The sequence below is a fragment of the Ostreococcus lucimarinus genome, chromosome 9, assembly GCF_000092065.1.
Source record: "Ostreococcus lucimarinus CCE9901 chromosome 9, complete sequence".
Taxonomy (NCBI): Eukaryota; Viridiplantae; Chlorophyta; class Mamiellophyceae; order Mamiellales; family Bathycoccaceae; genus Ostreococcus; species Ostreococcus sp. 'lucimarinus'.
This window is the reverse complement of record NC_009363.1, coordinates 647,859-670,853: the sequence shown is the minus strand read 5'-3', so window position 1 is coordinate 670,853 and position 22,995 is coordinate 647,859. Positions and strand designations below refer to the sequence as shown.

The window sequence follows — 22,995 nt, the reverse complement described above, 5'->3', positions numbered from 1 at the left end:
CCCTAAACCCTAAACCCTAAACCCTAAACCCTAAACCCTAAACCCTAAACCCTAAACCCTAAACCCTAAACCCTAAACCCTAAACCCTAAACCCTAAACCCTAAACCCTAAACCCTAAACCCTAGTCCTCCAAACCCTCGTTTACCCCGCCCTCACTAACGTAGTCCTCAACCCAAAACCAGTATCACACATTTCCAAAAAAACCCAAACCGCGGCCTACGCCCGCGACGACGTAAAGGTCCGGGTCGCCGCCGGCACCCAGAGTTCCGCGAAACGCGCGCGTACACAGATGCAAATGCGTGTTTCATGCGTGTACGCAAAATTCCAGCGTCGTCGACCGCCAGTGTAGTGGTTTCGGTGACCCCTTTACTCGCGCAACTTTCAGGGCGGCAAAAGCGTCATGTTCCAGAGAAACTGCTAACCCTAGTTTCTACACCTAGTTTCTAACCCTAGTTCAGGGAGGCGAGTGCGGGCGACGCGCGCTGGGAGACGACGCGGGACGACGACTGCGACGTCGGTCAATCGTTTCGCATTCCTGTTTCTTCTATTTTTAGCCCGCGATCGTTCATTCGCGATCCCCGTGTGGTTCGCGCATGTGTATCTTCACGCGCGCTCGCTCGCGAATGTGAAATCCAACATGGGACGTCTCGGAGACATCGTCACAGCGACGCGCGACCTCACAGCGACGCCCGTTGGCGTCCCCGTATCCTCGTCACAGCGACGCGCGACCTCACAGCGACGCGCGACGCCATGAGTCGTACCATCGACGCTCGCGATTTACTCCTGAAGAGCGCGAAAGTCGCCGAGCTCGAGCGCGAACAACTTCCGAGGCGCGTGGTGACGCTGCGGCATGACGACGACGTCGCCACGGCTCTTGAAGTTCTCGCGCGCCACAACATCCTGAGCGCGCCCGTGGTGATCGTCGCGGACACTCTCGATACGCGCTTACCCGAAGATAACGAGCCTCTCGAAACGCTCATCGGAGTTTTCGACGTACGTGACGCCGTCAAAGCTCTGCTTGACATCATCAAACCCGTGACGACGATGTTGTCCGCGATGACGGAGATCGAAAAAGTTGAAAGAGTTGTCGCCGACACACACCTTATCAAAGTTCTTGGTTACGATGCCGATCTCATGTACACGCCTAACGCGGCCGCAACATCGGTGTACGATTTAATCGTTAAGGGATTCTTCGGTGGCGACGCGGACAGAAGCACGATTGTGCACCGCGTCGTGCTGTTCGAAGCCGATGGCGCCTTGCGCCGCCTGATTTCGCAAACTGATGTACTGCAGTGGCTGGCAGAGCACGATCGCAAGCTAACCCACTCTTTGGAAACTTACACATTGCGAGATCTCGGATTCGGGAGCGACGCGCGCAAACGCGAATTCGTCACCGTCGACGCGAGCACTCCAACGATCGAGTGCTATCGTAAAATGAGAGAAAAACAAGTCTCTGGCGCCGCCGTGGTCTCGAAAGACGGTCGAATCATTGCAGACATCACGAATGGCGACTTGCGCACGTTGACGCGTGAACATTTTAGCGTGCTGGGTTTGCCCGTCGCCGAGTTCATCGCGCTGACGCACGGCACGAGTTACAGCGGCTATGCCGCCAGCGCACCGGACGATGACGCCGAAGGCGGCTTTAAGAGCGCGTTTTTTGAGAAGTCGAGAGCGTTTCGCCGCGAGCAATACGAGCACGAACGAAAGCGAGCACTCGCTATTGATCCTCGACGAACAGATTTGCTCAGCGGTGTCCCGCCCGCGGGCGTGTTTACCGTCGAGATTGACTCGTGCTTTCGCTACGAATGGTTTTCAAAACTCAACAAGCAACGCGTCTACATAGTGAGCAAGACGAGCGACGCACCTTTCGATGTCATCACGCTCACGGACGTTTTAGAGTGTGCGACGTTTGGACACGCACATCGCGGCACGCATCGACATCGCTAGCGTAGGGAGGAGCATTTTTACATTGTCGTCACGAAGACTCAGTTTGTACGAACATCGCGCCATTCGGGTGGACTCCTGCGTCGACGAGAGACACGCGCTCGCTTCGCGCGAACGTTCGTCGAGGAAAGTTGGTCACCAACGAATACGAGACCTCGTCGAGCTCTTCCAACGTATCGACAAAATCGTAGACGTCGGCAATCGTATCCGTGCTATGAAATCGACGCTCGGCGCGAGAACCGTCTGGGAGTCGGACGGCGAGCTTTGACACGCCGTCGGCGCCGTCGGCTGGTTCATCACGAAGTTTCGATGCCTTGGAGGCTCGCCGCGCTTCAATCTCCTCGACGCGTTGACGCTCGGCTTCTTCGGCTTTCTTTGTCTCTTCTTCTACCGCGCGCCGCTCCTCTTCCACACGTCTACGTTCAGCCTCTTCCGCCTCACGCTGTGCGTCCAACTCTCTCGCGCGCGCCGCGTCTCGAGCGAGAGACTCGGCAAACGCCGCGTCTTGCTCCTCTCTTAATCGCCGACTGGCGTCGACTTCGGCGTGTCGTGCGCGCGCGTCATCTAAGCTAGCGTTCTGACCAGCGAGCGCCTCTTCACACGCACTAATCAAAACATCAACATCAATGAACCCCTCGCACGACATCACCAAACTCGCGCTTCCGCTTCCGCCGGACACAGAGTCTAAAATCGCCACGCACGGATACCCCGTCGGTTTCAGCCCTGCGGACAAGGAGAACGCGTCACCGTCACGCACGTTTCCACCCCATGCAACGAAATTTTGGTTCACATACGCCGTCATTGTGGGATCGGCGAGAACCTGAGCGCAGAAAAGCTCCGATTCGTGGTGCGCCGGCGCGTGCAGGTAGACAAACAAGAGCTTCGTCTCTCGTTGCGCAAAGGCGACAGCCTCGCGATGTGACAGCTGCACGAAATGCACGCCACGCGATGTATCGCCATCATGAAACATTTCCGAGAACCACTCGCTAAACTCGCGCGCGCGAGACTCGGCGCCCCCTTCGCCTCTCGGCAGCGCGCTGGACGAGTCGAAGCTGGCTGCGAGAAGCAATAGCGGTCGCGAGAATCGCGAGTACACGCCTGAGGGAAGAACCACACGCAATGCGGCGTCAACGATGCCCACAGAAAGCTTCACCGCAGCCTTGACGATGCCGAAGCCGAGAGCGGCGACGAAGGAGACTGGATTGGAACCCCCGCCGCTTCGTCGAACGCGCCCCGACCCTGACGTTGGGCGCGCGCGGGGAGCATCGCGTCTAGCGCTCGTGCCACCATGACTAGTATTAGGTCGTCGACGCTGTCGTAACCCAACGTCAGCAGCCGCGTCGTCGCCGCTTAAGCCTCGGTCGACGGCGCTCTGCAAATCGAAACCAGTTCGTTCGAGCAACTCCCTGCACCGCGCGCGATCGTGCTCGAGGTTTAGGATGGCGGCGAGCGTATCAATCGCTTCATCTTCGTCCATAACGCGCGCCGCGCGTCCGAGGTGCGGCGCGAAGTGCGGGATAATAAAGAATTCTGCTTGACTCCAGATTATCAGTCTCGTCGAGTGGTTTTTCGTCGAGTGGCGCGTTCGCCGGTCTGATGACGGCTGCGCTTTAAGATTACAACGAGCGCGTCGTTTTAAGTAGGATTGGTGCTTTACGAAAGTGCCGCGATCGCGCGACGGTCGCCGCGGTGGAACACGACGACAACGACGACGCGAGGAGCTTTTCGACGCCGAGGAGTCTCGTCGGCGAGTCGCGCGCTTACATGGACATCAAAGTGAACGTTTGCGTTTCGATGCTCGAGATTCCAGGGATCGCCGCGAGCTCTTCCAAGAATTGCTTTTCCGGCGCGAATCCTTCGGCTTCCCAAGCGCCGAACGCGTCAGCGCTCATGGACGTGTTCGCCTTGAAGTCGAGGCAACCGCCGCACACGGTGCGTTGGACCTTGCCTTTCGCCTTCATCGCCGGCAAGTGCTTGTCGAGCACCTTTTGCGCCGCCGCGAGCGAGGCCTTATCGGCATCTTCGCTCCATTTGCATCGCCATTCGCGAGCGACGGTGTCGAAAGTGACGCCTTTCGTGATTTCAATGGACGCCATCGTCTTGATCGATCGCGCGGCGGTCGGCGCGTGTCGAGAAGTTCGTTTCAACGCCGCGCAGTTGACGAGCTTGGACGTGAGGTTGAGCGTCGAGACGCGAGACATGCGAAGAGTTGAGCGAGTGCGTGATTCACTCGGTCGAGCGTTTCGTGCGTGCACGAAAGTGACGTCCGCCGACGATTGGCCGATCGTGTCGATCGACGCGCAATCCAATCCGTCCGTCCGTCGCGTCATCATCTCGTCACCGGGGCGACGTTGTTCACTCATCACTCACCAGCGCGCCGACGACGCGACATGGTCGTCGCGGGTAAGCGACGACGAAGCGGTGAGGACGCCGGCGACGCCGGCGATGTCGAACGCGCCGACGCGCCGTCGACGCGCGACGGCGGTGCGGCGGACGAGGACACCGGCGCGGTGGCGTCGTCGACCGCGACGAAGGACGACGCCGCGCGATTGGTGGCGCAGCATTACAGCGGACGCGCGAATCAAACGCACCAAGAGCGTAAGCAATCACCGATTTATCGCTTGCGTTGCTTGAACAACTGGGTCAAGTCCAACTTGTTGCAGTCGAAGATTCGCGAAAACGACCGCGTGATGGATTTGGCGTGCGGGAAGGGTGGCGATTTGAAAAAGTACGCCAGGGCGAAGATAGCCTCGTATTTGGGGGTGGATATAGCGTTAGAAAGCGTGCGACGGGACGCCGTGAAGCGGTACAACGCCGAGCACGCGCGAGAGTTCCCGGCAAAATTCGTCGCCGGCGACGCCTTTGTCGTCGATTTGGCGTCTGTGTTGCCGGAGTACGTGCGGACGCTGGATGTGATTTCGTGCCAGTTTGCCATACACTACTCGTTGTCGACCGAAGAGCGCGCGCGTCGCGCGCTGAGAAACGTGTGCACGATGTTACGGCCGGGAGGATATTTCATAGGCACCACGGTGGACTCCAACGTCCTGGTGAGAAAACTTCGAGAAGCGGATGGTTTGGCTTTTTGGAATCCCGTGTACGAAGTTGAGTTCGACGACGCGTTCAAGAGCAAAGTGTTTCCTACGAACCAGACCGATGGATTCGGCATCGAGTACACGTTTACACTCGCCGACGCCGTCACGAAGTGTCGCGAGTGCATGGTGCCGAAAGACGTGTGGGTTTCGTTGGCGGCTGAATACGGCCTCGAGCTAGTGGAGTGGCGAAATTTTCACGATTACGTTCATTCGCAATTGAGCGGGGTGGAGACTCGCGAGCGAGCGTCGGCACTTTGGTCACAAATCATGGGTGATGATTCGATGAGCATGACGGATGAAGAGTGGGAGGCGGCGTACTTGTACACAACTTTCGTCTTCAGAAAGAGCGGAAGCGCCGAAGCCGCGGCGTCGGCGGTGTTTAATCGAAAACCACCAGCGGCTCCGGCGCGGATCGAACAAGACGACGTTCTCGTCCTCGAGGGCGCTGCGTGATTGGAATGTGTCGAATTATAGAGCGTAGATAGTTGTTGTGAAGGATATTGTGATTTTCGATGAAGTAAGTTACAGGTTGTACAAAAAATCAATCAGTCGTTTCGTCGTCGGCGTCATCGTCGTGGGTTCAGCGCGTTCACTCAATGTAGTCGAACGTATTCAAATTAATCCCCTCCGTCTTAAAGAACTGCGCCACTTGTTCCTTATCTCCCATCTTGTTCTCCGCCCACGATTTCATCATGAAGACATTGTCAGTCCACACGTTCGCCGCTTGCTTTGAAATCTTCGCGCCTTGGCGCATCGCATCGACGGTTTCTGGGTTCGAGCTCGAAAACGTTTCGAGCTCGACGTGCAGCTTCTGGTTCAATTCTCTCGCCTGGCTCAAGCCCGCGCTCATTTCTTCGTGTTCCGCAGTGACTGGATTCTTCTTCTTTTCCTCCGCCACTCCCTTCGCCAACGCCGCGATTTCGGCGTCCATTTGCGCCTTTGTCGATTCGGCTGCTTCCAGGGCAGCGCGCGCCTTGTTCGTCGCCTCGCCCGGAAACGCCCAGTACCAATTCATCGTCCCAATTTTATCCACGTGCACCAAGTCGTCGTCCACGAGCGATTGCACGACGTCTTTCACCGCTTGTATCACGACGCCGCGCTTGGACGCCGCCTTTTCTACGTCTTTAAGCAACCACGGCTCGCGAGACTCGTGAAGCATCGCGAGCACGGTGATACGTTTGTCCTACGCGTGCCACATCGACGCGCGTCGTCGACATCCGTCAGTCGTCGCCTCGTTCGCTCGCCCGTCGCGTTGGATTGAATGGATTTCAATCGATTTCAATTCAAATCTGAGCACCGCGCGTCGCGGTCGCGGTCGCGGTCGCGTTCTCGACGCTCGATCGCGCGCGCGCGGCGATGGCCCATCCGCGCGAGTCGCACCTCGGCGGACATTCCTCGAGACGGCATGTCGGCGGTCCGTATCGCACCGTCGACGGTGCGCGCGCGACGACGAATGAGGACACGAAAGCCTCGACGCGCACCCCCGTCGCCGCGGCGCGACGAGGGTGGAGGGTCGACGCGCGCGCGCGTCGTCGTCGCACTCGCGCGCGCTCGGACGCGGCGAACGCGCGACGGGCGATGGCGATGGCTTCGTCCGCGGCATCGACGACGGCGCGCGCGATGCCGCCGTCGTCGTCGCCGTCGCGCGGCGCGCGTCGTCGCGCACGCGGCGCGCGCGGCGGTGCCCAGGCGAAGAGAGGGCGAGGACGAGGACGACGCCCGCCTCACGCCGTGGCGTCGGACGACGAGGAGGCGCAGTGGACGCCCACGGGTGCGAACGCGACCGCACCTTCGAACGCGCTGGCGCTTTCGAGATCAGACGGGGGATCACAGGCGACGACTTTGACGGCGGCGCGCGAGAGCGAAGTCGACCTCTTCGCGCGATTCGCGCACACGCACGCGGAACTGGTGGCGAGAATGATGTCCAACGACGACGATGGCGATGACGCGAAATGTATGATTTATTTGCGTGGGTCCGGTGGGACGACGAGCATGCGGTTGACGCGCGTCGCCGCCTGGCCGCGGCGAGGGGCGTCAACGGCGTCGACGAATAAAAAATCAACTCTCAGCTTCACGGGAGATTGGGACGAGGGGGGATTCGACACGGATATTAGTGAAAACGTCGACGACGACGAAGACGGCGCGAGCGCGATTGATTGGGACGCACCCGAAGACACGTTGGCGTCTCAGAAAACTTTCGATTTGCCGTCAGCGAACGCCGTCGTGGCGTGCTTGGCGTACGAGGAGTCTCTCATCGGGCTCATCGTCGTCGAACGCATGGGACGAGACGCCGTGGGCGACGCCTCGGTGGCGTTTACGAAGAAACAGCGTAAGTCTCTCGAAGTCTCCGCGAGCGCCTTCGTAGACGCATGGGCGATTCATAGGAACAATGTCGTCGCCGTCGCCGCCGCGTACCGCGCCGATCAAACCGTCGGTGGATATTTATACGAGAGTCGGCAACCTCTAACCGCGCTGAGAACGCTCGGGGGCATGCTGAAGACTTACTTGAAGCCGGACGATCCGGCGGGTGATATGGCGGAGGCGTTAGTGCAGCAAGGAGACGCGCTCGCCGAGCTCAGCGTCAAGTTGGAGAGCGCTCTGTATCCAAACTCATCCATCGAGCAACGAGGCGTGTTGTACGGTGCGAGCGGTGGCCGCACGGACGTCAGCGAAAAGTTTCTAACTGACGGCACACGCGCGCGCGTGACGTCGAATTCGATGAGGACCGACGCGTTGACAGTCGTCTCGAGCGATGAAATGTGCGACGTCACCAAGGTCGTCATAACGCTTCTCGCGACATCAGACGTCGTCGCGACAAGCAGCGGCTTGGCGATGCGAGCGACGCTGCCCGAAAGTGAGAATCCGGAAACAGTTGTCTATGCGAGTCCGAAAGACGTGCGCTCTGCTCTAGCGCAGATCATCGACCTCGCGCTTATGGCTGCTCCTCGCGGCGCCGTAATAGACGTCGCCGTGGAAGAACCATACGCGCGAGACGTCCAAACTGGCGTCGGCGTCGAAGTTAAGGTGGACGCATCGCTTGCGAACGGTTCAGTGTATGTGGATACAGACGCTCCCAGCATGCGCATCGCTCGCCGTCTCATCCAGCGCGCTGGAGGTGTTTTAGAATGCGACAACGAACCGGGCGGCGATACGATGGCCATACGCGTGCGATATCCTTCGCGCGAGTACGCGTAGCAGTCGCTCTGAAGAGTAGACGTAGAGAACGTGTGATGAAAACTGTGCACGCTAGTGATGTCGATGCGTGCCGCTATGTGCGCGTCCAAACGTCGCACTCTCTAAAACATCCGTGAGCGCGCCGACGCTGCGCCACTCGTCGCCGCACCGCGGGTACGCCTCAGACCGACGCGTGTTCGTAACACGTCGCCGCGCGCGAAGCGGCGTTGTCAAAGCACGACGCATTTAGTATCGGCGTCGTCGCATCGAGCCTCGAGCATCATCGTCGTCTGAACCGCGCCCGCGCGTCACCGCCGCCACCCGAATGGACGTGTCGCGCGAGCTGACACAGACGAAGGCCTCCACGGCGCGCCCTTCGGCGTGCTTGATCGTGATGTGCGGTAAACCGTGTTCAGGAAAGTCATCCGTCGTTTCGAAGCTTTCCGAACGCCTGCGCGCGCCCGCGCCCGATGGAGCAAACGCTGAGGTGACGATAGTGGACGAGGCGAGCGTCAACGCCGGCGCGAGGAACGAGGCGTATGAGAACGCGGCGAAGGAAAAGATGACGAGAGGCGCGTTGAGGAGTGCTTGCGATAGAATTCTGCACGCTCAGGGACCGTGCGTGATATTAGATTCGTTGAACGCGATCAAAGGCTTTCGATACGAGCTCTGGTGCGCGGCTCGAGCGGCGGCGGCGCGATACTGCGTCGTGTACGTCGACGCGAGCGACGAACGCGTGGCGCAAATGAATGACGAGGCGGGAGAGTCTGCGTACGACGAGACCATACTACGAGACTTGTGTTTTCGGTTTGAACATCCCATCGCGAACAATCGCTGGGATTCGCCTTTATTTACATTTCGACCGGGCCTGGACGCGCCGGGACATGAAGCCGATTTGTACGACGCGTTGTGCGCTCACGTACGAGGAGACTCGTCAAACACTACAAAACAAGCGAGAACGCTCGTCCCGAACAAAGCGACGCAAAATTCACCTTTGAGCGGAACCAATTTGCGCTATGAGATGGATAGAGCCGCGCAAGATGTCGTCGAAACCATCATGTCGGCTCAACAGAGCAACGGCGGATCTTGCTGTTCGGTGTACGGTTTCGGCGAAGGTATGCCCACGTTGCGGTGCGCGCGCGTGCTCACGCTCGCGGAGTTACGACGCAGGAAGCGAGATTTCTTGCAGCTCGCGTCGAAATCACTGAAAACAACGACCCACGAAGGTGTGAAGCGTCTGTTCATCGACGAGTTGCAGAGAGGACTCGCTGCGTAGCCGAGATGGACTTACAGTAGTTGTGTTAGAAATGCGTTCATCAAATCACTACAATAAAATCAAGCAAAGGTCGTGCCGTGTGCGCGCGTGGACTCGCCCTTTTCTAGTAAACCATCACATCTCTACCGTGCGCGGTGCGGTGCCGGCGGCGGCGTTATAAAAATTCACGCTGCGCCGCTGGCTTCGCGGGCGCGGGGGCGGCGTCGAAGCCCCCGCGTTCGGTGTTCATCGACCTACCCTCCTCGATGAGCGCTTGCACGTCACCCGGTCGGAGTTCACCGCGTTGCATCGCCTTCACGAGCTCTGTCGCTTCGGTTCTACGCAATAAACCCTTTACGTTGCGTTCGCCCGTGCCGAAGCACACCGGACACACTCGAATACCACGCCCGAAGCACTGCGGGCACTCCGTGAACTCGTACGTATCCTTCGACCGCTTACGGTTCAGCGCCTTCCATTTACCCGTTCCTCCGCACATATCACACGCCACCACGCCTCGTCCACCGCACTCCAAGCAATCGTTCGGCCCGAGCTCGGCGTTCGCCGGCTCGGCGACGACGCCGCTCGAGCTCATCGCCGCCGCGCCGAGGGCGATGAGCGCCCGTCGCCGCGTCGTCGGCGCGGAAGCATCGCGCGCGACGACTTCACGCATGTCCTCACCGTGGTCCGATTCTCCGCGAACGGACGACGCGCGAGTCACCGTCGTCGTCGCGCCTCGCGTCGCCATCTTGGACGTCGTCGTCACCGCCATCGTCGGCGGTCGCGTCGTCGTCCCGCACCCTCGACACTTCGGGCACACGCGGAGGCACGCGCCGTGCGTCGCGTATGCGTTCGCCATGTCGCCCGTCGTCGAACGACCGCGGTTTCGGCCGACGAGTGGCGCGCGCGCGTCGCGGGCGCGACGACGCCACCCATCCGCGCGAATATCGCGAATATCGCGTCGTCCCATAAAAAAATCGTCCCACGCACTTTTGTCGTATTCAAGAGACGCGAAGCGGTAGATCGTCATGAACGCTAGACCCTAGCCGCCCCACGTCCCGCGCGACAGCCGACCTCCGAAATCGCGCCGGTGGTCCGCGTCTGTCGCCACCGGTCGGCGCGTCTCTCGCGCCGCGCCGTCTCGCGCGCGTCGGTTCGCCGCGCTCGCGCCTCATGGTGTTCCGCGTGTCCGTCGTCTTCTTCAGCAAGTCCGCGAGGCTCGTGACGCTCGCCAACGTCATCGCCGAGGGCGCGCGCGCGGTGGAGGGGGCGGACGTGCGCGTGCTGCGCGTGCGAGACACGATCCGCGGCGAGGACGACGCGTCGGCGTACGACAGAGGGATTCTGGACTGCGCCGTGGCGACGCCCGAGGACATACTAGAGAGCGATTGCATCATCTTCGGTTCACCGACGAGACACGGTCGCATGGCTCCAGAGATGAGCGCGTTTTTCGACCGCCTCGCGGCGTTTCACTCAAACGGGTGCGCGTTGAAGGGGAAAATAGGGAGCTCGTTCACCGAAGTAGGGGGCGCGGGACAAGGATACGGCGGGCACGAAATCTGTTTGATGACGTTTCACTCGTTTTTCTTGCAACACGGGATGATTGCGGTCGGTGTGCCGCCTTTACCGGTGTTGGAGACGGCGCCCAACGCCACCGTGTTCGGTAAGACGCAGAGCGAAGCGAAGCGAACGCGACGTCAGTTTCAAGCGTCGACGCACGCGTCATCGTCGCGCCGTGACTCGTGCACACTCGAAGACTGACTTTAGACGCGCGCGCTCGTTCAAAAACTCACAGGGACGACAATATCAGCCACCACGGGGCGCGGCGCGGCTGGCCCGATGTCGAGGATCCGCGAGCTCAGCGAAGAGGAAGTGAAGCTCGCGTACTCTCAGGGTGAGTGGGCATCCGTCATCGGGAAGCAGCTGCACGATGACGGCGAAATGTTGGAGTAGCACCACGGCGCGGGAACGGTAGTAATTCTATGTAGGCACGATGTAAAACAAGCAGTTTCTTACTTGACGAAGGCGAGCGAAGAGCGACGTTTACAGTCTCACTGACGTTCATTATAAGAGTAGTTTAGACCCGAAAAGACCCGCGCAAAGTGTCCAATCTACATGAAAACACCAACTTGACCCGGGTTACCCATGTGGCTGAACAAGTTCTCGACGGGACCGACGCCCGTTTGGACGTATTGCGCGCAGATGCCGAGGAAGGCGAGCATCGCCAAGCGCCCGTTCTTGATCTCCTTCAACTTGAGCTCCGCCGTGGTCTTCTCATCCTTAGCCCAGCCGAACTTGTCGAACAAGCCCTTCGGGTAGCCAACGTCCGTGTTGGTGTCGTTGGAGTTGTAGCCGAACAACGGATCCGTGTTGACCGAGCCCGGGTTCTTCATGTCTTGCCAGCGGCGAATTTCGGCCCAGTTGAACATGGCCATTTGAATGAAGAACAGCGTCCCGCCCGGGGCCCAGTATTGGTAAGTGGCGGCGTCGACCCAGTTCGGCAAGTCCGCGACACCGATCTTGGTCAAAAGCTCCGGGGCAACGCAACCGGCGACGCCCAACATCGCCCAGCGCGCGTGTTGAAGTTCGGCTTGCACCATCCACTGGCGCATCTCCGGATCCGCCGAGAGCGAGAGCGGGTCGAAGCCGTAGTCGCCCGGCAAGGACCCATCGAGGTGCGCCGCCGGCGCCTTACCCGGGTACCACACCGGACGGTCGGCGTTCGCGGACACCGCCACCGGGCCGCGGGACGCGCGAGTCTTCGTCGCGACGCGGGTCTTGAGCCTGGCGAGCGCGAAGAGCGAGGAGGGATATCAGTCAGTCGGCGATCGAAGGGTCGACGGAATCGGGCGTCCACGCCGCGAACGACGCGGCGCGTCGAGCGCGATGCGACGCGTTCGATTCGTTCGCATCGTCATCGACGCGCGACCCGAGCGCGTACGCGCGCGCGCGCCGGGCGAACGCGCGCGCGCCCCCGATCGCACGCTCGAGCGCATCGAAGATACGCTCGATACGATCCGTCTGGCGCGACCGCGCGCGACGGGCGCGAACGCGCGACGCGCGAGCGCGGACGCGGACGCGGACGCGGAACGAACGAGCGCGAACACGCACCCGGCCGTGGAGGAAATGCGCATGGAAACCGACATGTCGACGTGCGTGAGTGTGTGCGGACGCGCCGGCAACGCCAATCGCCCGCCGCGGCGCGAGGGGGTCTTCGTGAGTCGTGAAGCGTACGTATGGGCAATCAGTTAGAAAGAACCCAGATCGGGAAAAGTCCGACGCGGGACGACGAAACGCCACTCGACGGCCGACGACGACGCGGGCGAGCGCCGCGAGGGCGCGGCGTTCGCGCGGGAGATCCGCGCGGCGCGCGGACTCGATTTCATCCCGACTCATGGACGTCGAACGCGCCGTATGGGTGGTGTTACGACGCGCGATGGCGTTCGACGACGACTCGGACGACGAATCGACGCCTCGGACGCGTGCTGACTTCGACGAGACGACGGCGGCGAAGGGGCGACGGGGGGAGGGCGCGGCGAGAGGGTCGCCCTCGACGACGACGACGATGTGTTGCGATGCGCCGACGCCTTCGGGGTCGATGATGACGGAGACGATCGCGAAGAGGATGATAACACTGGCGCGCGAGGCGACGAGACGCGACGACGAGACGGCGAAGACGAAGACGAAGACGAAGACGAAGACAAAACGGGGAAAGAAAGACGATAGCGACGAAGACGCGATGAATCAAAAGATCTGGACAAGGGTGAAAGATACGGTGCGGAGCGCGCGCGAGGCGGTGCGCGAGGCGAAACGTGCGAGGGCGACTCGATGCGCGGCGGACGTCACGGCGCGGATGGAAATCGACGCGTTGACTTTGAGAGCGTGGGGAGCTATCGAGGAAATAGTCGAAAGTTTGATCGAGAAGAGGGTCGGGGCGACGAGAAGCAGAGGATCGAAGAAGCGCGCGGAGGGAATCAGGCTCGCCGTTCGCGATGGCTGGTTCGGAGACGATGACGAAGTAGACGTTGCGGAAAAGTACAACGCCAGCGAGCGAGCGTGCGAGCGTTTAGGCGACGGCGCACACGGCGGCATCATACGTTTATTGGACGATTTCGAGCTCGTTCAGTGCGAGACTACGTCGGCTAGCTGTGATACTCGCGCTCGACGGCGCTGCATAAAGTTTCACGAAGATTTGTTCGAAAATCCAGACGTCGCGGCGACGATTCGCATCTCAGGTCGATTGCGAGAGGTACGATCCGACGCGTTGGCGCCGCTCGGTGACGACGACGAAGAAGACGGCGGTCGACAGATTGAAGTTGGTAATATCGTCGCGTATCAGTATTCATTCGTCGCGACGGTGCCGGAGATTCGTGGATTCTACCTCGTAACGTCCACGGCGACGTACAAGCTTTTGAAACCAAAGGCGACGTACTCGATGCTGTACAACCGAAGCTTTCAAATGAGATATGATTTGGCTCGCCGAACCGCGCGTGCGCTGCCGCGAAGTCCGCGATCATCGCTCGAGTCTATAATTCCCGAGCTTTTGACGCGACAGCCCGCAGACGTAGCTGCATTGCGGATGGTAAATGACAGAGACGCCGAAGGTGAGACGTGGACCGATTACAAAATCGCCGACGTGTGGGCGTGCAAGACGACGCTTTGCAATCTGTGCATGAATGAATTGGATCATTTAAACCGCCGAAGCGCGCAAATGATAAGCGCGTTGATGAAGAAAACACACACGATGTATGATATGATTCGAGAAACGCGCGATGAGTTTGTGATGTCTCATCAAGCCAACGTCGTCGATGTCCTCGACGAAGACCTCGAGCGCATCTTCGGCGAGGGTGGGTGGAAATCGTGCGCTGACGCTCGTCCAATTTTGAGTGACGCGCGAGACGAGGACACTTTAGCGACGTGGATCGAAGAAGTGAAAGAAAAGTACAATACGAAGTCGTGTATCGTCGAGGAAGCGCTCCAAGTCTGGGAGTTTTGTGCCGAACACGCCGACGTGTTGCGCCTTCCGTTATTTTCGTTCCATCGTTTCATGCGCGCGGTGATGTGCCCGGTTTCGAAGGCATCTTGGACGCTCCTGCGCGACGTTCACTGCGCACTCATCGGACAAGTGACTCCATCGATATCGGTTATCGAGCAAATAGTCGTCGAGGGTCGAAGAGCGGATCCCACGGCAGCCCCCACGCGCGTGGCGAGATTCGAAACCGAACTTCACGTCCACGCGTGGCCGGAGATTGCTCGCGAGTTGATTGACGACGAGGGCAACGTGATGGACGTCAAACTCGCCGCATCGCGCGCGAGCTCATTATTAGCGAAAGCCGATTACTTTCAACTGACGCCGCGAATGCGACTAGCCACGATGTCGGCCCTCGTGGCGTTGACGCTGAAACAGCGCGAGTTCCATCGCTTTCTCTCCGATCGCCGCGGCGAAGATGAAGAAGGCAAACCTCCGAGAGACAATCGAGACGAGAAGTCCATGATTGACAATCTAGAGAGAAAGTGCGTGCTATTTGATGGTTACGCTCACTTGACCGAAGAAGCCGTCAAAGATCACCCGACGATCGCGCAGACGAGAGCCGAAATACTGCACTTCTTGCAGATTTCGTCTCATCGATGGAGACGACTCGATTGGCTCGCGACGCACATCGTTGGCCTCATGAAACAATGCCACACGTCTTCTTTCGTGGAGCTTCGCATGGTTTTGTGGAACTTCGAAGTCGCGGTGTATAATCTGCAATTGCTCGATGCGAAGAAATGGGACGGTTGTCGGCAACTGTGGAGATCGAAAGTGTGCGCCTCGAAAACGGCGGGGCAACTGGCGCAGTTTGCGTACACTCTGCTATCAAATTTACCATCGATGTAACAAAATCGACACTAGCGCTACGTCCTACTTGTTCACTCGCTACTTTTTTACCGCGCCCTTCTTACTTGCCGCCGCTTTTGCTTTCTTAGCCCGCTTCTTTTCCTCCAACTTCAATCGCTCCGCTTCCTTCTCGCGCAACGCGACCAACTCTGTTGCGAGCTGGTCGCGTTCCTCTGCAAGACGCTGCTCCGACGCGATGCGCTCGCGATTAGCCTCCGCGGCTTTTTCTGCATCTTCCTGCGCGCGAAGTTGCTCCGCTTCGACGCGTTCACGTTCGCGTTCGCGCCTCTTGATGGCTTCATTCGCGAGTCTAGCGGCGACATCACGCCGCAGCTGTTCTCTCGCCTTTTCGCCATCCTGTTCGACGCCTCGCACGATGGCTTTGATGTGCTTGAAATTCTGTGAAAGCGCGCTCGGTAAAGCACCGTTAGCGTTTGTCGCGTTTACACAGCACCCACGAAGTATCAAAGTCGTCACGACGTCTTCAAATCCTCCGGAACACGCGAGATGGATCGGGCGATTTGCGCTCGCGCCTCTTCGCTCCAACTCTGCGCCGTAAGAAAGCAAAGCCTTGACGATGTCTACCTCGCCCAATAAGCACGCCAGGTGAAGCGCCGTATCACCGTGCGCGTTGGCAAAACGAACATTGGCCCCGCGTGCGAGAAGATGATTCACCATGTCTGAATTGCGTCCGCGCACGGCAAAGATGAGCGCGTCTTCTGACTCATGGGTCTCGTCGATTCGGCTCGTCTCGCGCCGCAGTGCGTCGTCTACGTCGTCGATGGATCCACGCTGAACGGCGTCAATAATCGACGGTAAATCAGGAGACGTAGCGTGAATCTCCATATCGCCACCGACAGCCCGTGTGTGACGAATTTGCCGCCGCCGTGATCTATTTTTGGAAGCACGGCGTTACTCACCGCGCCACTGTTTGAAATACCCTCCCCCTATTGCGATGGCTAAATTCAAGTGCGGCAGCAGCTCGTCGTCCTCAGATGAAGTCGACAGCCTACCTCGAGCCACACCTTTCATCGCCGATCGTATCGACGCTTCGGTGTCGGCATCTAGCGGAAGATCGACGCGCGCGACGAGGGCGTGAAACCACCGCAAACGTCTGATGACGTCGTCGACATCCACGCCGTCGCTGTCGTAGTCGTATCTGAACAATCCGCGTGAGATATGTCGTAGTAAATACGCACACGTCACGGCGTCCATGGCGACGAGGGCCCCGAGTGGAGGCTCGCGAACGTCAACGCAAAATCTTTCCCAGTCGCGTTTATCGGCGTTCGATGGATAGGATCCGCGTCTCACGCTTGTCGGAAAGCGCGCTAATATCCGTGATAATCGTACCCTCAAATCACTAAAATCACCCACCGTCCTTCTCACCCACGCGCGATCGGGTTTCGCCCACGCCGGCGGCGCGAACTCGGTCTCCTCGTCCGCCGTTACGCCGCCGCTCGTCGCCGTCTCTTCCTCCAGAGCGGTCAAATCCATATTTTCCGCCCGCATGATGTCCGGTGTTTGTCTCGCCTCGAACGCCACCCGCCTGAGATACTCAAAACCATCCATGGGCGGCCCGGTGGAATAGTCCGGTTCGCCGTCCACCGCGAGCGCCCGTCGTCGCAACCCGTCGTCCTCGCTCTCGCTGCTCTCGCTCGCCATGACGACGCGCCGACCGTCTGCGAGGGCGCACAAAAAGCAAAATGCACGCATCGTCAGTCACCGTTCGCGCGGTTTCGACGTCGGAATCGCGTCAGTGCGATCGCGGACCCGAACGCGTCCCGCGCGTCGCGCGTCCCGCCGCCGCTGGAACCCCGCGCGAGTCCTTTTCCATTCACATCGCGTGTCCCGCGTCGGCGATGACGCGTCCATGATCGACGACGACGCGGGCGTGCCCGAGTCATCGTCGTTCGCGTGCGACGCGTCGTTTCGCGCGACGCGGCGCGAGGGCCTAATCTCGCATTCAATGTCGGTGCGCTACAAGACGACGGCGGACGTGGCTTTGAGGCGTCGCCGTCGTTAGGATTATTGACACCCGAGCGGAGAGCGCGCGCGAGCGGAGAGCGCGCGCGTCGCGTCGTTCGCGTCGCGTCGCGTCGCGTCGCGCGCACCGACGACGCGTGTCCGAGTGTCCGAGCGTCCGGCTCTGTCGCCGTCGCCGCGCGCGCCAACGACCCGCGGACTCGACGCGGCGCGACGGTCCGACCCGTCACTCCGCGGTGGTCGGTTGATGTTGGTGCGCGCCGCGCGTGCGTGCACGGAACGAACGAGCGCGCGCGCGTGTTCGCATTTACGCCGCACCCTCGCGCGACGCGCGCGCGAACGACGCTGGAAACGAACGCTCGGGACGACGATGGCGACGCCGCACGACGAAGTGCTCGCGGCGCAAGAGGCGCATTTACGCGGCCTGGACGACGCGGATGAGCGCACGATCTTCGATAAGATTGTCGCGAAAGAGATCCCGGCGACGATATTGTACGAAGACGCGCTGGCGATGGCGTTTCGAGACGTGAACCCGCAGGCGAAGACGCACTTTTTGGTCATTCCGAAGATTCGCGCCGGGTTGACGCGCCTGAGCAAGGCTACGGAGGAACACAAGACGCTCTTAGGGCACTTGATGTACACCGCGAGCGTGGTGGCGAAGCAAGAAAACCTCGATGCGGGATACCGGTGCGTGATAAACGATGGCGTGGAGGGATGTCAAAGCGTGTATCACTTGCACGTCCACGTCATCGGAGGGCAACAACTTTCGTGGCCTCCTGGCGTGTAGACTTGCCATCGCATCGAGCTCGGGTGCGTTTTAACGTTTTGTAATAATGGGGGAAACGCCGAATCATCTATTCTAATCGTTTGTGTTTCGTCGTCACAACGCGTAATCTATGCATGCGTGTGCCGTGCGACCGAGTTATTTCTACGATTTCTTTCCAAACGAAAACTTGAGCTTTGGAAGCGGCTTCGGCGGCGCCGCGGGCTCTGTTGGAACTTCGGTTTTGACTTCGGCTGGAGCGCTATCACCACCGGCCGTGGCTCCCTGACGCGCAACGCGCAGAGAGTCGGCGGAGAAATCCGAAAACGAAGCCTTGATGTCCGCTTCGTGACGTTTCGCTTGATCGGCTATGTAGTTGACCATGTCCGCCGCCATCCCAGGAACCCAATCCAGACGAAGCTCAACCGGTTCTTCGCTCCCGTGGTACGCCTGCGCGTTGACTGCGATCAACTTGACGTCCGATGCCCAGTCGCTGGGATCATTGTACAAGCCCTCGCGAAGGCGTGCCATGATGGCGCCCAGATCCATGGGTTGCTCAACAAACTTTGCGTAGTCTGACAACGTCACCGCCGGCGTAAACACTTGGCCGTATGTTCCATGTTTCATTGCGCTTTCGGTGACTTTTATGAGTACTTTATCCCAAGGCAACTTGCGACCGAGCGTGGATTTCTTCTGCGGCGTCGCGCCAGAGCTGAACACTTTATCCATCGTCTTCTTGCTGACGCCAAGCTTAATTTTCAGTCCACCGGGACCTGGAACCACGGGTGCGGGCCTCTCGCTTGGCGTGATTCCGGGCGACTTTTGCGCGTTCGCCAAGTCCGCGCCTTCATCGGTGACGCCCATGGACTGCAAACGCTTGATCTTCTCGCCGGCTCGTCGCACGCGCTCCTTGGCACGTTTCCGCTGACGAAGCATTTCGTAACGCGCTCTTGCTTCCGGAGTAAGACCAGTTTCTTCGTCGTCGAGCTCCTTCCTCTCCAAGGCTTCCTTCGGCGGCTCTGGCGGCTTATCCATGCCGCATGCGATGAGTGCAGCAGTCGTCGCAGCGTCTGCGGCTTCGACACCTTGCGCGCGCGCTTGAAGCCAAGCCTCTCCCGCGTACTCGGTGATGTCGTCCTCCACCTTGGCGGATCGACCGTCTGGGAAGATGTGGGTCGAAACTCGCTTCAATTTCAGCTTCTTTCCGGGCACCAAAATGCCTTGCGCCAAAGCCTTCATCGGGTCAACGGATGGCTCGATGGAACTACCGTCCTTAAGGGCGTTACGAAGCGCCTCGAGCTCGGCGCGTTCGTCTTCTTCGTTCGGCGCATCCTTGGCAGCCTTTTCTTCGAGTTGCTTTTCCAACTCATCTGCCAAAGAATCGCTTTCACTTTCACTGTCGCTCGACGAATCGTCTTCATCCGTCTCGCCACCGCTCGAAGAATCTTCGTGACGCGTGTGTCGCTGAGAATATTGCTTCATCTGTCTTTTGAAGAGCAAATCAGAATGTTCGCGAATCTCTTTGAGTTGGTCCGCTTCGCTCACTCGCAAGCGACGGGCGAAACGCGCCATGCCCGCGTGAGAGTTCGTGCCATCCGCGGTCGCAGCACCAGACAATTCACGAATCAAACCGATTCTCTTCCATCGTTCAAGCCTGAGAATCACTTCCTTCTCTACCCCAAAGTTTTCAAGGATGCGTTGCGCCTGAGGCATCGTAAGCTTACGGAGATCGGCATTCGTCCCCGTCACGGTTCCGGGCTCGCGGCGAGGTCGACGATCTTCCGGAGGATCTGGTACAGTCATACGTCGAATATAGTTGTAGAACTTTCCAGTGAGTCGCTGGATTCTCCTCGACGTCTCGAGATGTAAAATTCCCTTCGTGCCCAGCGAAGCCTGAAGGAATTCGTGCGTTTGCGCCCACGGCTGAATTTGCAGCCACAACTCCAAGTTCTCCAGTTGACGCTTGCGCTTGCCCTCGCTGTGTCGGATCAAGATGGTCACCGCATTCTTCAACTGTTGAAGCGAAAGAGACGACAATCGTAAAATTCGCTCCTGTTCGTCGCGATCGCGGTCCTTGCAGAGTACAGCAACCGCGTGACGATACGACTCGTACGCGCACACTTCTTCTGGCGTCGCCATCCGTTGCACCTCTTTTTCGTGCTCGAATCGGTACGAAGGATTGAGAACATACTCATCCTCATTTGCCTCGGCGCCGCGGCGCACCGCGCAAATCTTTCGGCGAATATTTTTGCGAACATCTCGAACGGAAAGCGCGTGCGAGAGCGTCGCCGCGACGTCGGTCGATTTCACCGTCGGCATCGTGCCGGGTTCGATGAGCCCTTTCGCTTGCAGGTTCAAGAAGTAGCGGAGTACGGTGGCGTTGACGAGACGCTCTTCAAAGTCTTTGAGCATGTCACTCCCCGGCGCCGGAATCTCTACGTGTGGCTCTTGTTGTCCAGCCAGGTGAAGCGACGGCGCTTCGCGAAGCGTCAACTTGCCGTTCGGAGCTCTGATGAGAAGAAAATCAACGTAGTCATCAGACTTTGCTTGCTGAAACAACGGTGCTCTGAACATGCTCGTTTCAAGGGCCGTTATGCCTCGCCCAGGAGGAAGTTCGGCGAGGAAGGGTGACGGCGCGTTCGGCTTGAGATCAATGACAGTCGTCGTCGCGTTGGCGTATGGACGCGCGCCTTGATCGCCGAGCGTCTTTCTGCGATAGTACACAACCTTCTTTGCTCCCATACCAGGCTTAGCGATGAGCGGCGGGCGCGCTTCTGTGTACTGCACCATCATCAGCGTACCACTTCGCGCCGACAAATCCGAGGGTTTTTTGTACGCGCCCGGGGGCGCGAGAACGGCGTCGGAAGCGAGGGGCGCCAACGCCGCCTCTTCGCTGATGAACGTAACCTTCGGAGCCACGAGATAGATGATCGGCAAGCCGACTTGCGCTTGCAAGCCCGCATCGACGAGCGTCATTTCTTCGTTCAACTTTTCGTTCGGCTTCGGACTTCCCGGGTAGTACAAGTGAATAGGACCGTCTAAGTCGGTCCAGCGCTTGCGAATGCGAGGGATGACGCTTCCGATGGTGTCGGTACCGCGAACTTTCAAGTTTATCACCGCACTGTGAATATTGAGCGATTTGATGCAAACCTTAAACGTTTGCAACTCCGACCCCGCGATTTTAATTTTCATCGACGCCGTGGCGTGTTTCGGGAGCACCGTCGGCGGTCGCAGCATTGGCCTGGGCGCGGGATAATCGTTGAGGGGATCGCGAACGAGTTGGGGCACCGACGTGAGAAGGAATTCGGCGTGTTGAATGCCGTCAATTCGTCCTTGTCTCGGGGGACGCTCGCCAGTGTCTACAGTTTGCTCGTTTTCCTCCTTGTACTTGTCATCCATGCTGATATTCAACGCCTCGTCGATGTCGTTGACGGGATCGAGATCCCAGCTCGGCGCCATGACGGCGTTGGCCCATTTCCACACCGTCGCTTCTAAATCACCCTTGTACTGCAACACCAATCTCGGATCGTTCGGGTTCACTTGCACCTTTGGCAAGATGTACTTGCGATGTGGATCGATGACTTGACGCGGTTTACCCTCCCACTCGACGTCGCCCAACCAACGCCCGTTCGCGAAGTCGTGATTTCGCATGCGCAGCATTTCACCCGCCCCACGCGCGGCGTTGGCGTCCGTCATGTCCACATCACCGCTCTGCTGCTTCTCGTCTACGACGCCGTACAAGCTGAGATGTCGCATGTAATCCGAGACGGCGCTATCGAACGAGCTCGCGCCGCCGCTCGGGCTCTCCCCGTCGAGCTCTCCCCAAGATCTCGACGTCGCCGACGCGAGCGCGGTGGCCGGGGGTAACGACGGAACCGTCACTTGCGATGACAAGTCCGTCTCTTCGCCGCGTCGCGGCTTTTTGAACGCGCCCACGGTGTCGATACCGACCGCGGCGAGACGAATCTCTTCGTCTTCGTCGGAATCTGCGCCCCAGACCACTCCGCGCTCCCACTCTTCGTTTTCCAACCCGCTCTCGCCTCTACGCGGTTTCATGCGAGCCTCGGCTTCGCCGACGTCTAACGCCGGCCGCGCGGCCTCGTTATCGGCGTAGTACTCATCGTCGTCCTCGTCGTCGCTCAGCGTGGGATTTAAAGTCGCGTACCGCTCGAGCGGAAAATTTTCGTCAACCTTGGCGAACCACGCGGCGTCGTCTTCGTCCCCGTCCTCGGCGTCTTCATCGTAATCTTCGTCGTTCTCGCTCCCCCCCCCGTCGTCTTCTCGTTGTTCCATGTCTAATCTTCGATTCGTCGCCTTGGACGCGTCGTCCTCTCCCGCGCCTCGTCTGGCGTCCCCGAACGCCGCCGCGTACGTTCGTCCGTCTCGCGCGTTGTGCAACAACGACGTAAACTTCAACACCTCTCCCGTTTCCGGCACCGAGCTCGAGATGACGAACGCCATGGGATCCTGTTTCCCACTCAACTGCGCCCTCAGGGCGTCGTCCGCGTTCACCGACGCCACCTTCACGCCTCGCTCGCCGCGTCCCGTCGTCGTCGGCACCACCACCACCGCCCCCCCGCTCGCCCGCGTCGTCCGTCCCGTTTTCCCGCGCTTCTTCGTCTTCCCGACGTCTTCGTCGTAATCATCGTCCTCGCTCTCGCTCTCGCTCTCGTCTTCGTACGCGTCGCCGTCGTCGCTCGCGTCCATCGCGTCTTCGGACGCGCCGTCGTAATCGTCGTCGTCGTCGTCGTCTCGCGCCCCCGCGTCCGCGTACGTCGCGCCGCGTCCTCGATCGTCGTCATCGACGTCGTCATCGTAATCGTCATCGTCGTCCGCGCGCGCCATCGTCGCCGTCGGCCGTCGCGCCGTTCGCGCCGCGCTCTGTCGCGAACGATCGATCGATCGAACG

General features: G+C 59.5%; 14 protein-coding genes across 14 annotated transcripts; 6 read left to right on the top strand and 8 right to left on the bottom strand.

Moving 5' to 3' along the window:
* Positions 1-1,975: 1,975 nt before the first annotated feature.
* On the bottom strand, positions 1,976-2,914 carry OSTLU_34809 (predicted protein; the record flags this gene model as incomplete). Its single annotated transcript, XM_001419631.1, has 1 exon — positions 1,976-2,914. The coding sequence occupies one exon, from the start codon at positions 2,912-2,914 to the stop codon at positions 1,976-1,978; it is 939 nt and encodes a 312-aa protein (XP_001419668.1).
* Positions 2,915-3,704: 790 nt separating this feature from the next.
* On the bottom strand, positions 3,705-4,197 carry OSTLU_33706 (predicted protein; the record flags this gene model as incomplete). Its single annotated transcript, XM_001419630.1, has 1 exon — positions 3,705-4,197. Exon 1 carries the CDS (start codon positions 4,143-4,145, stop codon positions 3,705-3,707), a length of 441 nt encoding a protein of 146 aa, XP_001419667.1. The 5' UTR covers positions 4,146-4,197.
* Positions 4,198-4,334: 137 nt separating this feature from the next.
* OSTLU_34792 (predicted protein) lies at positions 4,335-5,489 on the top strand (the record flags this gene model as incomplete). Its single annotated transcript, XM_001419835.1, has 1 exon — positions 4,335-5,489. The coding sequence occupies one exon, from the start codon at positions 4,335-4,337 to the stop codon at positions 5,487-5,489; it is 1,155 nt and encodes a 384-aa protein (XP_001419872.1).
* A 136-nt stretch (positions 5,490-5,625) lies between these two features.
* OSTLU_33704 (predicted protein) lies at positions 5,626-6,443 on the bottom strand (the record flags this gene model as incomplete). The annotated part of the gene is made up of 2 exons (XM_001419629.1): positions 5,626-6,219; positions 6,417-6,443. The coding sequence occupies 2 exons, from the start codon at positions 6,441-6,443 to the stop codon at positions 5,626-5,628; spliced, it is 621 nt and encodes a 206-aa protein (XP_001419666.1).
* Positions 6,444-6,584: 141 nt separating this feature from the next.
* On the top strand, positions 6,585-8,231 carry OSTLU_25095 (predicted protein; the record flags this gene model as incomplete). Its single annotated transcript, XM_001419834.1, has 1 exon — positions 6,585-8,231. Exon 1 carries the CDS (start codon positions 6,615-6,617, stop codon positions 8,229-8,231), a length of 1,617 nt encoding a protein of 538 aa, XP_001419871.1. The 5' UTR covers positions 6,585-6,614.
* A 304-nt stretch (positions 8,232-8,535) lies between these two features.
* On the top strand, positions 8,536-9,486 carry OSTLU_33702 (predicted protein; the record flags this gene model as incomplete). The annotated part of the gene is made up of 1 exon (XM_001419833.1): positions 8,536-9,486. One exon carries the CDS (start codon positions 8,536-8,538, stop codon positions 9,484-9,486), a length of 951 nt encoding a protein of 316 aa, XP_001419870.1.
* A 154-nt stretch (positions 9,487-9,640) lies between these two features.
* On the bottom strand, positions 9,641-10,057 carry OSTLU_94776 (predicted protein; the record flags this gene model as incomplete). The annotated part of the gene is made up of 1 exon (XM_001419628.1): positions 9,641-10,057. One exon carries the CDS (start codon positions 10,055-10,057, stop codon positions 9,641-9,643), a length of 417 nt encoding a protein of 138 aa, XP_001419665.1.
* Positions 10,058-10,644: 587 nt separating this feature from the next.
* Positions 10,645-11,082, top strand: OSTLU_7955 (predicted protein; the record flags this gene model as incomplete). The annotated part of the gene is made up of 1 exon (XM_001419832.1): positions 10,645-11,082. A coding segment is annotated over one exon (438 nt), but the record flags the coding sequence as incomplete, so codon positions are not given.
* Positions 11,083-11,573: 491 nt separating this feature from the next.
* lhca2 (chlorophyll a/b binding, possibly photosystem I light harvesting complex) lies at positions 11,574-12,608 on the bottom strand (the record flags this gene model as incomplete). Its single annotated transcript, XM_001419627.1, has 2 exons — positions 11,574-12,246; positions 12,574-12,608. 2 exons carry the CDS (start codon positions 12,606-12,608, stop codon positions 11,574-11,576), a joined length of 708 nt encoding a protein of 235 aa, XP_001419664.1.
* A 290-nt stretch (positions 12,609-12,898) lies between these two features.
* Positions 12,899-15,340, top strand: OSTLU_16926 (predicted protein; the record flags this gene model as incomplete). The annotated part of the gene is made up of 1 exon (XM_001419831.1): positions 12,899-15,340. The coding sequence occupies one exon, from the start codon at positions 12,899-12,901 to the stop codon at positions 15,338-15,340; it is 2,442 nt and encodes an 813-aa protein (XP_001419868.1).
* A 354-nt stretch (positions 15,341-15,694) lies between these two features.
* Positions 15,695-15,964, bottom strand: OSTLU_8897 (predicted protein; the record flags this gene model as incomplete). The annotated part of the gene is made up of 1 exon (XM_001419626.1): positions 15,695-15,964. A coding segment is annotated over one exon (270 nt), but the record flags the coding sequence as incomplete, so codon positions are not given.
* Positions 15,965-16,252: 288 nt separating this feature from the next.
* OSTLU_33696 (predicted protein) lies at positions 16,253-17,473 on the bottom strand (the record flags this gene model as incomplete). The annotated part of the gene is made up of 2 exons (XM_001419625.1): positions 17,452-17,473; positions 16,253-17,019 (listed from the first exon to the last, which is right to left on the bottom strand). Exon 2 carries the CDS (start codon positions 17,000-17,002, stop codon positions 16,253-16,255), a length of 750 nt encoding a protein of 249 aa, XP_001419662.1. The 5' UTR covers positions 17,003-17,019; positions 17,452-17,473.
* A 220-nt stretch (positions 17,474-17,693) lies between these two features.
* OSTLU_33695 (predicted protein) lies at positions 17,694-18,110 on the top strand (the record flags this gene model as incomplete). The annotated part of the gene is made up of 1 exon (XM_001419830.1): positions 17,694-18,110. The coding sequence occupies one exon, from the start codon at positions 17,694-17,696 to the stop codon at positions 18,108-18,110; it is 417 nt and encodes a 138-aa protein (XP_001419867.1).
* Positions 18,111-18,251: 141 nt separating this feature from the next.
* On the bottom strand, positions 18,252-22,931 carry OSTLU_16923 (predicted protein; the record flags this gene model as incomplete). Its single annotated transcript, XM_001419624.1, has 1 exon — positions 18,252-22,931. The coding sequence occupies one exon, from the start codon at positions 22,929-22,931 to the stop codon at positions 18,252-18,254; it is 4,680 nt and encodes a 1,559-aa protein (XP_001419661.1).
* Positions 22,932-22,995: the final 64 nt, after the last annotated feature.